The 15,433-nt window shown below is 38.0% G+C and overlaps 1 protein-coding gene across 6 annotated transcripts in view; it reads left to right on the top strand.

Annotated features, from left to right (window-relative positions):
• The first annotated feature begins 2,423 nt into the window (after positions 1-2,423).
• The window catches only part of LOC108714363 (torsin-1A-interacting protein 1), a 34,702-nt gene continuing 21,692 nt past the window's right edge, over positions 2,424-15,433 (top strand). For 3 of the 6 annotated variants that reach the window (XM_018258521.2, XM_018258520.2, XM_018258519.2), the window contains exons 1-5: positions 2,428-2,658; positions 6,510-6,548; positions 8,173-8,211; positions 11,422-11,478; positions 12,709-12,771. In XM_018258521.2, the coding sequence (XP_018114010.1) occupies positions 2,625-2,658; positions 6,510-6,548; positions 8,173-8,211; positions 11,422-11,478; positions 12,709-12,771 (232 nt within the window). In that variant the 5' untranslated portion in view covers positions 2,428-2,624. Of the gene's footprint in view, positions 2,659-6,509; positions 6,549-8,172; positions 8,212-11,421; positions 11,479-12,708; positions 12,772-15,433 lie in introns of all 6 variants that reach the window. The other 3 variants (XM_041590522.1, XM_018258523.2, XM_041590521.1) reach the window with 3 other exon arrangements.

Genomic DNA, 15,433 nt, shown 5'->3' with positions numbered 1-15,433 from the left:
GAATGGTGCCTGTCCTGAACATGCCCTTTGCCTATTATTTTAATCAGGAAATATTTTGGTTATTTCTTAGGGCAAACAGTGATTGAATCACTACCATATCTAGTCTTGCAAGGTAAATAATACACTAGGTTGGCAGAAACCAGAATGGTAGTGAGACTCCTATAAATTGCAGGTCTAAGACTGTAGTAGTCATTTGGGCAGGATTCTGACCCTTGATGGAACATTTCAAAAAAGGAAAGTGTGAGTATCCCCAAAAATAATGAATCAATCAATTAAGAACTTGAAAAATGTATTAGGACATCAGAGCAAGACCTAACGCGTTTTCATGCCTGCTGGGGCACATAGTCATAGTGATGGAACATGCCAGTATTTCTTTACTTGAAGAGCAAAACTCTTAACGCTGAGATAAAAAGTGACAGTATCATTTGAAGCACAAGTTCAGGGCTGCCTGTTAGGGAGTTCAAATTGACTTACTTCAATGGAATCTGCCTGACACAACTTGTTAGGGTTGCCACCTTTTTTTTTAAAAAAAAATATATACTGGCCTCCTTATAGTTTTATCTTTCTTCCCTATTTATAACATTGGCATCAAGTATAATTTTTGCCGGCAGCCACCCTATGTAGTAAATTACATTCAAGTAAATGACAAAAGTGCCATTTTCAGTGGGATAATATCTGTGCCATGGCCCTTACATTAAAGTTCACCATATTATCAAAGTGAAATCCAATCAAGTGAAATGCTATAAAAAATAACACCCATAAAAAATTGTATTCAGGCCTTAAGGTGGCCATAGACACACTGATAATATCATACAAAACAAATTTTTATACAATATTCGGTGCGTGTATGGTGGACCGTGGGAGACATGCCGACCGATATCAGCAGAACAGACTTGGATATCTGTCGGCTCGTCGATCAGGCTGGCCAGAAAATTTTGATCTGGCACCTTTATGGCACCTGAACATCCGCCATTGTTAGTGCTGAATTGTCAGATATAGGTAGAAATCTATTGTATTAAACCTGTATATCTGATGATTCAGTTCTACATGTGTGTATTGACATGTTTGATCTTTCCTGGAAAGCAGGGCCGGAACTAGGGGTAGGCAGAATAGGCCTTGCGTCTTTTTATTTCCGTATGAGCACACGTTTTTTCTTTGCTTGCACGCCTTTTCGGTGCTCCGATCGGCCATGTTGCCTAGGGAGCATGGCCGGCCTGGTCCGGCGCGGCTGGAAAGATATTTTCCAGGAAAGATCATAACTATAACGTCTATGGCCACCTTTACTTTTTGATCCCAACCCCGCCTTGGCCACAACCACACAAGGTCATGGCCACCAAGTTCCATTGAGTAAAAAAGAGAAAATACATATATGTTATGTAAATTATAATCTGTGGCAGCTGTCACATTTCTGCTGTTGTCAATGTAACTCACCTACAGCACAATAATAGGGTGGGTGAGCCAAACAAGACACATTCTTAAAGGAAAATTATAACCCCCAAACAATGTAGGTCTCTATTAAAAGATACTGAGTAAAACAGCTCATGTGTAAAACCCTGCTTCATGTAAATGAACCATTATCATAATAATATACTTTTCTAGTAGTATGTGCCATTGGGTAATCATAAATAGAAAATTGCCATTTTAAAAAATAAGGGCCGCCCCCTGAGATCGTAAGATTCACTGTACTCACAAATAAACCACAAGTAAGGTCACATGAGCCAATTAACAGAGTTCTGCCTTTTGCTTCCTCACTTCTTCCAGTTACAGTTAATGTTGTAGTATTTCTGGTCAGGTGATCTCTGAGGCAGCACAGATAGAGTCACAAAATGGTGGCTCAAGGCAAGAGATGTAAAAGGGCAATATTTATGTAAATATATATTCCAGTTTGGTAAGATTCTTTAATATGTCATTCGATTTGATATAAACTATCTGTTGCTTAAGTATTCATTTTGGGCGTATAGTTTTCCTTTAAAACATATTTCACAGCTGTATGAAGACATTTTTCACTAAGGTTCAAGGTTCTGAAACGGGTACTCTCCCTATGAAAATGGGATTTACTGGAATACAGTTTTACATATATTTTCTAAATACAGTGAAACCTCAATTTTACATCCCCTGATTTTAAGTTTCCCCTCATTTTACATTGTTCTTTTATGGTCTCACCTATATATTATGCATAATACATTTCCCTGATTTTACAAATTCCTGGATTTTATACCATTTTTTCCCCTGGTCCCCTGGAAAACGTAAAATGGAGGTTCTACTGTGTACACGTATAAAAAATGTCATTCAAATATATATTAGTATTTTAGTATGTATAGTAAGATTTATCGGCCCGGTAACACTGTTACCAGCCCGCGCACAGGAAAGCCCTTTATTATTTCAGACGGCTCCTTGTGGTGGAGCTCTAGCTCAAAGCAAGCTGCCTGCAACTAACTGGCCTGATATGCACGTATTGTTGGAGCGCGCACGCACTACATTGAGTCAATTGAAGCAATATGTCAGTTACTTCCGCGCTGGTGCGCCGCTGATAGTTTGCCGTCTGAAACGTGGGTTAAGTGGTAGCGGTTCCTTATCTAGGAAGGGATTTTATCGTGGTTCGCTGCTAAGGACAGGCGGTAACAATGAGCTCTCGCAGAGGTAAAACGGCTAACACAGGTAAGTAAACCAGGCCCCGCGATATAAGAAGAAAAGCTTCTAATATTCATATATGTTATTTATTACTTGCGTCATGGCAGAGGCCCAGAAAGACTTATCGTTTGGGAAATGAAAGTGAAAGAAGTTACCAGCCCGCTCTTTTATGTTATATCAAAACTCTTTGAATGAAGCGATTGTGCATTGGTTAAAACTGTTTTATACGTTCTGATCTTATGAATATGACAGTGTATATGATCATTTGTATTTATGAACCGATTTGTAATGTCTGTCATTACACTATTTGTAATGTCTGTCATTCATGGTCAAATTCAGCTGTAGACGTCCCATTCTTTGCTGGGGGCCTATAAAATCTTTATTTATTCATCTCTGTTACTATTTCTTTATCTTGTGGTTCTGTATGTCCTCGAGTTACACCTGTACTGGGCCCCAAAGGCAAAGGTGGGATTCTGATGACCGCACTTTATAAAGGATTCCTATAGCTCAAAGACATGGTGCAGCAAAATATAATTGGTGTTCAAAAACTGTTACTATATTTCTAAATAAATCTCTTAAATGATATGACTCCCACTAATTTACCAATGTTTCTAAAAGAGTTCAAATACTAGTTTAGAAACATAGGTATGTGTTGATCAGGTAGATATTCTCACCATGTTTATGTATTTTCTTTAGATATTTCTCTCTCTCCATTAAAAAAAAACAAACCAAGAAAATATATATTCTCTAGATCAGGGGTCCTCAACCACTGGGCCACGGGCCAGAACCGGGCCACAGGCTTGTCTCAACAGGGCCGCCAAAACGAGTCGGCGCGGGCGTCACGTTTGATCTGGTGTGTGCTTTGATGCAGCACGCATTTGACGGGCACAGTGTGCTTATGGGTTGGCGTGTCACCATGGCAACCTATGCGTGACACTTTCTACAGATCCCCAGATGACCAAAATACTTTTACAGGGTGTGTTGCAAGCTCACAAGTACAGCAAAATGAGCAAACAACAATCATTGCTGAAGTGCTTCTTTGAAAAGGGGGAAAGACCCAGTGATGACACAGCAGGAGACTCCCAAGACACCACAAATAGAGCTGTGTTTAAAAGAAAGTATCAAGAGGCTTACTTACAATATGGGTTCAGTGCAACAGGTGATTCACATTCTCCATACCCGCTCTGTATAATATGTGGTGAGCGGATATCTAATGAAGCGATGAAACCTTCAAAACTGCTTCGCCACGTGGAGACCAAGCACCCTGCATTTAAAGATAAGCCTTTGGATTTTTCAAAAGTGAACACAAAGGACAGAAGCAATTATTGAAGGCCACTACTTCAGCAAATGTGTCTGCCCTAAGTGCATCATTTTTAGTCGCTAACCGCATTGCTAAAGCTAAGAAGCCCTTTACTATTGCTGAAGAGTTGATCCTGCCTGCTGCTAAGGACATTTGCCGTGAAGTTTTAGGAGAAGCTGCAGTTCAAAAGGTGGAGCGTGTTCCTCTTTCTGCTAGCACTGTAACTAGACGAATTGATGACACAGCAGAGGACATTGAGGTACTGTTGGTAGAGAGGATTAATGAGTCACCATGGTACGCAATCCAGGTTGATGAGTCTACCGATGTTGAGAACAAGGCATTAATGCTTGTTTTTGTGCGATAGGATATGCATGAGGATATGTTATGTGCATTGCTGTTGCCTATCCACACCACAGCTGCAGAATTATTCATGTCTCTGAATGATTACATATCAGGAAAACTGAATTGGTCATTTTGTGTAGGTTTATGCATGGACAGGAAGGAAGGCTTTCAGTTTCACTCCTCGGGTCAAGGAAGTTGCTTCTGAATGTGAGTCTACGCATTGTGTCATCCATAGAGAAATGCTGTCTAGCCGAAAAATGTCACCTGAACTTAACAATGTTTTGCATGATGTGATTAAAATGATCAACCACATCAAAGTACATGCTTTTACATCGTGTCTCTTCGAGCAGCTCTGTAAGGATATGGATGCAGATCATAAACATCTTCTCTTATACACAGAAGTAAGATGGCTTTCTAAGGGTTGATCACTGGCCAGAGTCTTTGAGTTACGAGAGCCGCTCCAGAGATTTCTGTTAGAAAAACCGTCACCACTGGCAGCACATTTCAGTACCACAGATTGGGTCACAAAACTTGCTTACTTGTGTGACATATTCAACCTGCTCACTTCAGGAGAGAATGACAACTGTCTTCAAGTCGGCAGATAGAGTGGCTGCATTCAAACTGGAATTATGGGGAAGACGAATATTGGGATTTTTGACATGTTTCAGACATTAGTACGAGTTTTGGAAGACACTGAGCCTGGCCCTTTACTCTCCCAGTTGCTGCAGGATCACCTATCTCAGCTTTCAATACAGTTTGAGCATTACTTCCCAACCACAAAAGACCCCCGAACTGGAAAGGAATGGATCCGCAACCCATTTGTGAACAAGCCAGGTGAATCGACTTTGTCCGTGTTAGAAGAGGATCAACAAGAGATTGCAAATGACGGAGGCCTTAAAAGTATGTTTGAGACAACTTCAAATCTCCACACGTTCTGAAATAGAGTCAAGGTGGAATATCCTGAGATCGCCACAAAGGCACTGAAAACCCTGCTTCCATTTCTAACATCCTATCTTTGTGATGTGGGGTTTCCTGCAGTGACAGCAACCAAAAAAGATTATGGAGCACAGAGTGTCACTGTCACCCATCACCCCCAGATGGGACCATCTAGTTGCAGGGAAACAAGCTCAGGTCTCCCACTGATTCTGTATTAAGTTGTATTATATTTTCTATATTTCAATGTTATAATAATAATAGAAATGAAGTCCATAATATAAAATGTAATAATTACATTTGCATTATATGTGTAATAATTAAATTATTTATGCACTGTGACTAGATTGTGTTTTATTATATGACAATACCACCCCGCCCCCGTCCTTGAAAAGATGGTCTTCCTTGAATCCGGTCCCTGGGGCAAAAAAGGTTGGGGACCCCTGCTCTAGATACTCCTATCTCACAAAATGATGAGGAAACCAAGGATGGGTCTTGTTTAGGTAATACATGTTTCATGTGAACCTGCAGTTGAAAATGCCTTCTTTCATATTTTCTCCACAGTTAAGCCTGATTGTTTTTCAGTTGACCTTTGTATTCTATCTTTTAGGGTTTTTGAATGTTTAGTCATATTGTGCATCTTTTCAAAATTAAATGGTTTCTGGTTCTTAGGGGCATTCACTCAAGCACTAGTTTTTAATACAAAGTCCCAGACTGAGGAAAAAGTAGAAAAGGAAGACTAAATGCAAATTGATTTAGAATACTACTGTATTTTATTATAGTAAAAGTTAATATTTAGGGGGTTATTTATGAAAGGCCGAGTTGTGTTTTCTCGCAAAGGGTAATTTCAAACAAAAACTCAAAATTTTCTGGGAAAAAAACAAACGCTAATTTTTTGAGATTTAGTATGATCCTGAATCTAAAAATACTCCAGCTAAAACCTGTTTAGGTCATGTACAAATCAATGGCAGATGATGATTTTATGTTTTTACGGTGGTTTGCTCTGAAAAAAATTTGAGTATTCAAGGTTTTTTTTAGCCTACAGGTATAAACTCGATAAATTCTAGGTATTTGAGTTTTTTCCCGATCGCATTCAATCAAGGTTTTGTACACTTGGGTTTTTTCTCAAATAAGCAAACATTCGAGTTGTGAGTTTATTTGAGGTAAAAAAAAAAAAACACCTCACAAACGCAACCTTTGATAAATAACCCCTTAAATATAATTCTGAGAAAGGGGAGATTTAAATAATTTTAAATAAATCCCATAAAATAATGCTGGTTGTTTCTTTCTCTTCTATTTGCAGAAGTTAAATTGACAAGAAATTCAATCAGGTCTAATGAAGGTAAAATATTTGGTCACAATATTTTTTTTTCTGGCCAGGCAAAACGTGCATGCATGCTAGAACTCCACTTTTATCGTGCGTGTGTCTGGTTTTCTTTGTGTGTATGTATAGATAGATAGATAGATAGATAGATAGATATACCACTTTATTTTCTAGTTCAAATGAGGAGATTTGGGGCGACTAATCGCCTTTTCTTCTGGACGACAATCTCCCCGAACTGCCTCCTCGTGTCTTCCCGTCCGATATGTTGAAAAGTCGCCTGCGCTAAAGCACACGCGGCGCTGTGCTTTCAGAAGTCGCCCGAAGTTGCCTCACGAGGAAACTTCGGGCGACTTCTGAAAATGCATCGCAGCGAAAACGCAGCGCAAACAGTTTGCACTGTTTGCTTTAAAAAATTGTTTCCCCTGCCAGAGCTGGGGTCTGATAGAGTCCATTCTCTGGTTGGGAATAACTATAGTATTGTCCAATTAAAGGGATCCTGTCATCGGAAAACATGTTTTTTTCAAAACGCATCCGTTAATAGTGCTACTCCAGCAGAATTCTGCACTGGAATCAATTTCTCAAAAGAGCAAACAGATTTTTTTAGATTCAATTTTGAAATCTGACAAGGGGCTAGATATTTTGTCAATTTCCCAGCTGCCCCTGGTCATGTGACTTGTGCCTGCACTTTAGGAGACAAATGCTTTCTGGCAGGCTGCTGTTTTTCCTTCTCAATGTAACTGAATGTGTCTCAGTGAGACATGGGTTTTTACTATTGAGTGTTCTCAGATCTACCAGGCAGCTGTTATCTTGTGTTAGGGAACTGTTATCTGGTTAAGGGCGGGGGGGGGGGGGGTGATATCATTCTAATTTGCAGTACAGCAGTAAAGAGTGATTGAAGTTTATCAGAGCACAAGTCACTTGACTTGGGGCAGCTGGGAAATTGACAATATGTCTAGGCCCATGTCAGATTTCAAAATTGAATATAAAAAAAAAAATCTGTTTGCTCTTTTGAGAAATGGATTTCAGTGCAGAACTCTGCTGGAGCAGCACTATTGACTGATTCATTTTTTTCCCATGACAGTATCCTTTAAGTGCTTTGGCCTCATACTGGAAGGAAACTTCTGGGATGGATGGCTAGGTTAGGGCACACAGATGTGTATTATGAGCTAGTGTCCTAGCCTGCTGATTATGCACGTGTGGGATGTGGTATTGATAATGCAAGTTCCCTTCCAGTGCTACTTTTGTAAGAAAATGTCAGCCTTAAGAGCTAGGTATGTTGAGGCACAGGCATGCGCATATTGATTGAATGAGTTCCTCACTAGCTCATTATGCGCACATGTAGGATCAGTGGACATGCCACCTTATGAGTATAATGGACAGTTCTATGTCATGTGCATAATGACCGATTATACATCATGCAAATTATGAGCATACTGGGACACACTTTAGGTTTTGTGATATTTCAGGTATGGGATAATATCTTATATATAGATCTGTAATGGTATCAGGCTCTTGCAAAGTTTGCCGCAGGTTTCTTTGTGCAGCTTCACCTTTTCAGTACCCATTTGTACACCAATTGTATGGTGCAAGTGTTTAACCAAGTTCTGTTTTTCTTTTTTCTTTATGCTTATACCATCAATAGATCAAAAAACCTCCAACATGGCAGATGCCAAATACATAGGTTAGTATTCAGAAAGAGTTGAGTTTGAAGTGGAAAATCCTTCCTGGTTGATTGATTTCTGGCAAGGAACCAGATAGTTGTGGCAAGGATTAGTATTTTGTGTGTGTCTAAAGGTGGCCATAGATGCACCGATAATATCTTAGAAAACTAATTTTCATATGATATTCGGTGTGTGTATGGTGGGAGACAAGCCGACTGATATTGGCAGAAGACTTGGATATCGGTCAGCTTGAACACTATGTGGACACAATCTATAAAGAGGATGTTGTCCACCCTTAGTAAAGTCCTACCAGACCAAATATAATTCTTTAAATATATGTCTCCTTTATATATTAAAATTATAACCCGATTCTGGGTTCAGCACACATGCAGAGTTATCATGTGAAGAGTGGCATTAAGCACTACTGTGCATGCCAGTGCCATCGTCATTTAAGTTAATGTGGCCGGCTCATGGTACGACCATTCGCTGCCTTTACTGCCTGCTGATGATCTCTGTGTGTCTGTAGAGGAGGATGGAGTCGGTGACCCCTTCCTCCAGAGGGAAAATCCATCTGGAAAGCTTGGGTAAGGGCATTTTTAAAAGCATTATATTGTTCTACCAGTCTGGTACCCAGTGAAACCATATAGTGAAGTCTTGTAGTGGGTATTGTCTCTACTGCACTTGAAGTCTCTGCAGAACACAAATAACTACATATAGCGAGTAACACCATTTAACCGTCCTACTAATCAAACGCACACAACAGAACTAAGTACTACAACTAATACAAATTATCCCCAAAAACTGCATATTAGACATATTTCGAAGTCTGTGGCAAAGTAAATGACCAGAGCACAGGATGTAAAAGACCCACTTAATGCAAAATAAAGGAGAATCGTTTTCATACTTACTATAATTCTTTTCCTGCCATTATTCCTGGCAGGCACCTTCTACCACTGCTCATAAACAACACAGTCCCTCCTTCTCCAAAACCTTAATTGCACACCAAGGGCCCACCTACCTCATCCAGATACCAAATAAAGATGAGGCTGTCTGACCTTCGTGTCTTATTGCTGGGATTACAAAGCTACATAGACATAGAGCTTAGAAATAATTAAAAATAAATCTCAGACCCAGTGTATCACAGTCCAGTGATCCAATAAGGCTCTCTTTTGCCTCCAAACAAACATTTACAGAAAGAATCGCTGTAAGTCTCAACAACAAACCGTTGTTGAGAAGTGGAAGAAAACTAAAAGAAAAAAATAGTGTAATACGTCAATTATTATTGACACCCATGACACAAAGCAACCTGAATCAGTGCACACCAACTAATATATAAGTATAAGCCGTGAATAGTGAAAAATATTACATCACACGTGTTTAGTATGGTGGATGAAAATGGGTTCAGGTAAGTTTCATATCCACACTAAAAACCAGGATAGTTCCGGTGGTTGGTTATACTCACAAGAGCCCCAAGCATAAATGGCATAAATCAAATCGCAAATGTCCCATCAGCGTTTTTAATCGTCCTTTCTCCTTATGTGGGCAATACAAAGTGACGTGCAGAAATGTTTGACAAACCTTTAATAAACAAAAACACACTCACGAAGGTTTGTAAAAGAAGTGCATAAAATCCAATAATCGATCTCCGTGATGCTGCTAAAAGTTTCTCCTTAGTGTCTCTTAAGACAAACTGAGCATGTTCCACGCTTCTGCACCACCGTCGCCGATGACGCGTTTCGCCAGTTGGCTTCCTCCAAGATGCTTATACTTCTGTATTAGCTGGTGTGCATTGATTCAGGTTGCTGATTGTTGTAATTGATGTGTTACACTATATCTTTTTCTGTTTTCCTCCAATTCTCAACAACGTTTTGTTGTTGAGACTTACAGCGATTCTTTCTGGAAATTATAGACATAGAGCTTAACTCCAGTGGATGTAACCTAAGGGCTGGTACAGCTTTACAAATCATTCATTTGATCACATTTTTAGCATGCTATGGCTCAAGTCAACTGCCCCAATCACATTGCATATACATTGCACAATTTAAGTAGCATCTAACTTCAGTAGCATATAAATGAAAAATCATGAAAAGCATGAATCGATGAGATCATCAGGATAAGCTTACCACTTTCCAAGGTGGGTCCGGGTGCTCATGCCCCAGGCCTTCAGCACAGGGGAGCAATTCACAGTAAATTCGACAACAGGCACCACTCCGAAACACCAATCGTGAAAATAGTGGAATCCAAGAGCCAAAGTATAAAAATAGAACATTTCTTTATTTTACATTATGTCTAAAAGATAAAGCCTTCTGTAGAACTTGGTGAATACCATTGCTACCTAGAGGTGCATGGTCATGTAACCTTGTGATTTGATGGCTGACATATAGGGGCCTATTTATCATGCTGTGTAAAAATTGGAGAAAAAATACATGTATCACTGGTTATGTTGCCCATAGCAACTAGCAATGAGATTTCAAGTCGCCTACAAGTTAGAAAACAAAAGCAAAGATCTGATTCCCTCATGGGCAGTTAACATCACTCCTAATAAAGACTCAAAAGGTGCTCATTTCTACTTCCTACTTACCCTGCCTCTGGAGAAAGACATTTCGGGCACTGTGAAGAAGCAAATTTCATTAAGGATATCTTTATGCCACCCTTCTAACCCTGATATGAGAGTTTTTCTCCCGAGCACATCACCCTGCATTATTTGTAAGCCATCCTATTCTGCTTCCACTCCAAAGCCTGCCCCAAACTCTTCTGCCTTAATAGATTACATAAATTGGCAAGACTGAGTCTTCTGCAGATTTACTTCATTTCATATTTATATGGACTGGGTATTTATTCAAATGTTTTAATTGCAAGAAAAGACTGGTCTTTCAGATGGCTATATATCTTTTATTTATTTATTTTGTCATTTCCATTGCAGTGTATTCTAATCTGGGGCACATATAGCTGACAACTGGGTTATCTTTGAGTAAATAATTTTTCTCCCTTCACTGCTGACTTTACTTGTCCAACATTTACTCCTCTGTTTCCCTGCCTGCTATTTTTGGAGTCAGGTGCTGCTTTGATTAGGGGTCCTAAACCTGAGGTGCAGGTCCAAGAGGACTAAGGGTTACAAGGATGCCTTAGTGCTCATTTAAACAAAATACTTTTTATCAGGAGGGAGGACTCTACATAGGGTATATACTCTATTATGTGCTTACATTTTTCATATGAATTCATTTCACTAGGCAAAAAGACTGTGAAGACGAGAAACCGGACAAACCTGGATAATCTAACTTTTGATGGTATAGTATTGATCTGTTATAGTTGTAGCATTTTTATGGAAATGTTATGAGGATTTTTACCTTCATTGCAGAAATGTTCACTTAATGTAATCAGCATGTGGATTAATACCTGCAATCTAGACCTTGCTAGTTACAATAAAGTGCACAACATAGAGATCTAGCTTTCCTGTGTAGATATTATAATTGTATATGCATGTCACACTGCATTTATTAGCTGTATATGGAGTCCCTGCCATTTTAGAAAATCTTCAGACATGGTATGCATGAATGTTTTATTGCATTCTTCTCAAGCAGGATAGGGTCAAGACCTAATTATTGTGCAAAAAAAAACCCCATTGGGCCTCTAAATGTTATTTTATGTTGCCCCTTATTTATGTTTACTCATAATGCAACAAAATATTAAAGTAGGAGAATGTCAGTGACCTTTAGTTCAGAAATCCTCAACTGCAAGCAGATTTGGGCATTGAGCAGGGTACGACAATATTCATTGCATAGGATGCAACCAAATGCATTGCCCGGCGTGCGTTTGAATGCAACAAAGCATTATCAAAGGATTTTAAGAGCTTTAATCTGCTATGCATTTTACCCTACAATCAAACCCCTGCTCTTCTGACCAAATCCATATTATCAAAAACTACTCAGCAGTGTATACCTAGGGGTACACTTCAGAAAACTATTGAATAAAAGGTTGACCAAGAACTTATTAATTAAGTGATATTAAGTGAATTATTATATAATTATTATATAGTGAATTATTATATTGTGATACTGATACCGACACTAAAAATTTTCTTTCAAAATATTAATCTACATTAAAAGTTACCTATAGGTCATGTTGATTGTTCCTAAACCTGACTGTTTTGCCAACCTGACTGTCCCTTCTCAACATGTCCGTTAGCGTTTCTAATGCTAACAAACTGCTGAAGCTCAAATATGGCAGCCCCCTCATAGAGGAACATGGGTATCAGAGAAGTAATGTAAAAGCATCTGCAAATACTTTGTATGGCTAAAAAAAAACAATGTGAACACAATATTATGATAGATGTAAAAAAAGGTTCAATTTCTGGTGTCAGTATCTCTTTAAAACTTGGTAATATCTTTGCAGGCATGCTAACTTAACCCCAAGGTCAAAGATATAGAACTCTGTCTATAGCACCTGATTATCTAATCCCTTATTTTAGCTATTGTCCTAACTCATCCGCTAATATTTGTCGCTTAAATTCATTGCAGAACGCCCAAAACCCGTGACAAGAAGCCACACAACCCCAAAAGACCTATATTCTGATGGAGATGGTATAGTATTTAGTTGTCCTTTGACAGTTTGTTTATATCTTGTTCTTGTACTGTAGAGGAAATTTAAAAAAAAAAAAAAAAAAAAAAATATATATATATATATATATATATATATATATATATATATATATAATGTAAGCTGAAAGGAGTCTCGCACTCTCAGGACTTAAAAACAATAAACAGGTCTATTATTGGCCGAATCTATTTTCGGTTTTAGTGACAAAACATCAACTACAGATATTTAACCTGTGCTAGCACGCAAGTGCATTATTCCTAGACATCCGCCAAAGTTGACCCGAAGCAGCAGCGATTTTTTTTCTAGCAAAAATATCCGGTGCAATACGCGGAACGCTGACTAGCAATGAATGAAGGTAGCAATTTTTGCGCCATACATCGGAGGACACAGTGAGTAAATTAAATGTGCCAATATTTGACAGTGAGTCAAATACCTTTTGCCCACAGGATGACCATTTGAGCTTAGACAAAGATGTTAGATATGCATACCACACAGATTGTATATCACGTAGACATAGCAGGTTCTTCATATAATTTAATGTATTTTCAAACCTACCCTGCAAATGATGAATAGTTCCAAAGTATGTTCCTTTCCCAGTAATGTATGATTAACTATTAACTTGATATACTATACATATAATATGTATAGGTGAATTACATAGAGACGATAAACTAATCTACAAGCCGGACTGGGGAGCCGCTTAAATGCATATGGCCGTGAGAGTTTGATATTAATCTAAGTTTGATATTAATTCACATTTGACATCAATTGAAGTTATATGTAATGATGAAATTATGAGCTGGACTTACACTCTCAAATGTATTATATCAATAAACTGCACAATGCACTTTGATAATTATTTTTGGATATATCTGTTTAAACACATATTGGCACAATAATAGTTTACCTTGTTTGTCAGGTTCACTTCCGGGTTGTTTTCCATATCAGGGGTTAAAAGGGTCATGTGTTGTTTGTTCATTCACTTTGACATTTCGGTCAGCAATCTGACCTTTTTCAGTGTTTCCTCTGTGAAATAATAAACCTGTTTATTGTTTTTTAAGTCCTAAGAGTGCGAGACTCCTTTCATGTAAATAATGCACCCATAGTGAATAAAGTACCCCTCTTGTAAAATATAAGGATATTATAAGTTACCGAGGAGTTTCATGACCATATAAAAACACGAGGCCGAAGGCCGAGTGTTTTTATACAGGTCATGGAACTCCGAGGTAACTTCTAATATCCTCATATTTTACAACTGGGGTACTTTATTTATTATAATACACAAATTTTAGTGAGTCATGTGACAGAAATTACATCACTACTCACCGTTTATAACTGATGACATCACTACTCACCGTTTATAAGGATATAATTTACAAGATATTCATGGCTTTTGTGTATTTTATATATATATATATATATATATATATATATATATATATATATATATATATATAAATATTACACAAAAGCAATGGATATCTTGTAAATTATATCCTTATAAATGGTTCTGTCATCAGTTATGAACGGTGAGTTCTAAAGTCGTTTCTGTCACGACTCACTGAAACTTGTGTATTATAATAAATAAAGTACCTTCAGTCATGAAACTCCTCGGTAACTTATAATATCCTTATAATTTACAAGAGGGGGTACTGTGTGCAGTGACATTGGAATATATAAATATATACATATATGCCTTCTTTTTCCTTTTTTCAGCTGTCCGATGGGGGTCTCTGACTCTGGCAGCCATGATGATTCCTTTTTATTGCTTATCTTTTTATTCATATTCCAGTCTCAAACCACTGCCTGACTGCTAGGGTAATATGCTTGCTAACTGCCAGATAGCTGCTAAAATTCCACACCAGAGAGCTGCTAACAAAAAGCTAAATACTTCAAAAACAGCAAAAACTAGACCATAAAAACCAATTGCAATAATCTTAAAGGACCAGTAACAGCAAAAACTTTCTAAAAATAATTTGTTAGTATGCTATGAAAAAAAAGACCCCTACACATATTAAACTTCAAAGTCGCTTAGTCTTTATTAAGAAACAACTTACCTCTTCAGAAACGGCGACAGGGCGACGATCCATCGTGCGGCACACGATTCATCCTCCCTTGCAATCTCCTATAAGGAAGGCAGGGAGTAGAAATGGAGCGCCTATCGCCTTTTTTGAAGAGGAGCACAAGCGGACTTTTGGTAAGTTATTTCTTAATAAATACTTAGCGACTTTAACGTTTAATATGTGTTGGTGTCTCTTTTTTCGTATCATACTAACATTTTTTAAAAATTTTTTTGCTGTTACTGGTCCTTTAAAATGTGAATATCTACATCATGCTAAAAAGTAAATTTAAAGGTGAACTACCCATTTAAAAGGCTTTTATTTCTTTTCAAATTTGTGTTTTTCAATTTTTCATATGGATGTATTATAAAATGAGATGGGTGACCAGACAAAAACACAGAAAAAGCCCTTCATATAACTCAAAGTTGCTCTATTTATGGCCACCTTTAGCCCATTGTTTATAATCTCTAGGAGACCATTTTTGTTAAATTATATTTTGTACAGTATGTGGCATTGCTTTTTAAAACAGCAGTACCACGAAGTAGCATTATTGCACTCCAATCCAAGCAAATGTTGTCTGAGCATA

This window comes from Xenopus laevis, chromosome 4L, assembly GCF_017654675.1.
Source record: "Xenopus laevis strain J_2021 chromosome 4L, Xenopus_laevis_v10.1, whole genome shotgun sequence".
Lineage (NCBI taxonomy): Eukaryota > Metazoa > Chordata > Amphibia > Anura > Pipidae > Xenopus > Xenopus laevis.
The sequence above is the reverse complement of the archived record's forward strand: the minus strand, read 5'-3'. Positions and strand labels throughout refer to the sequence as shown.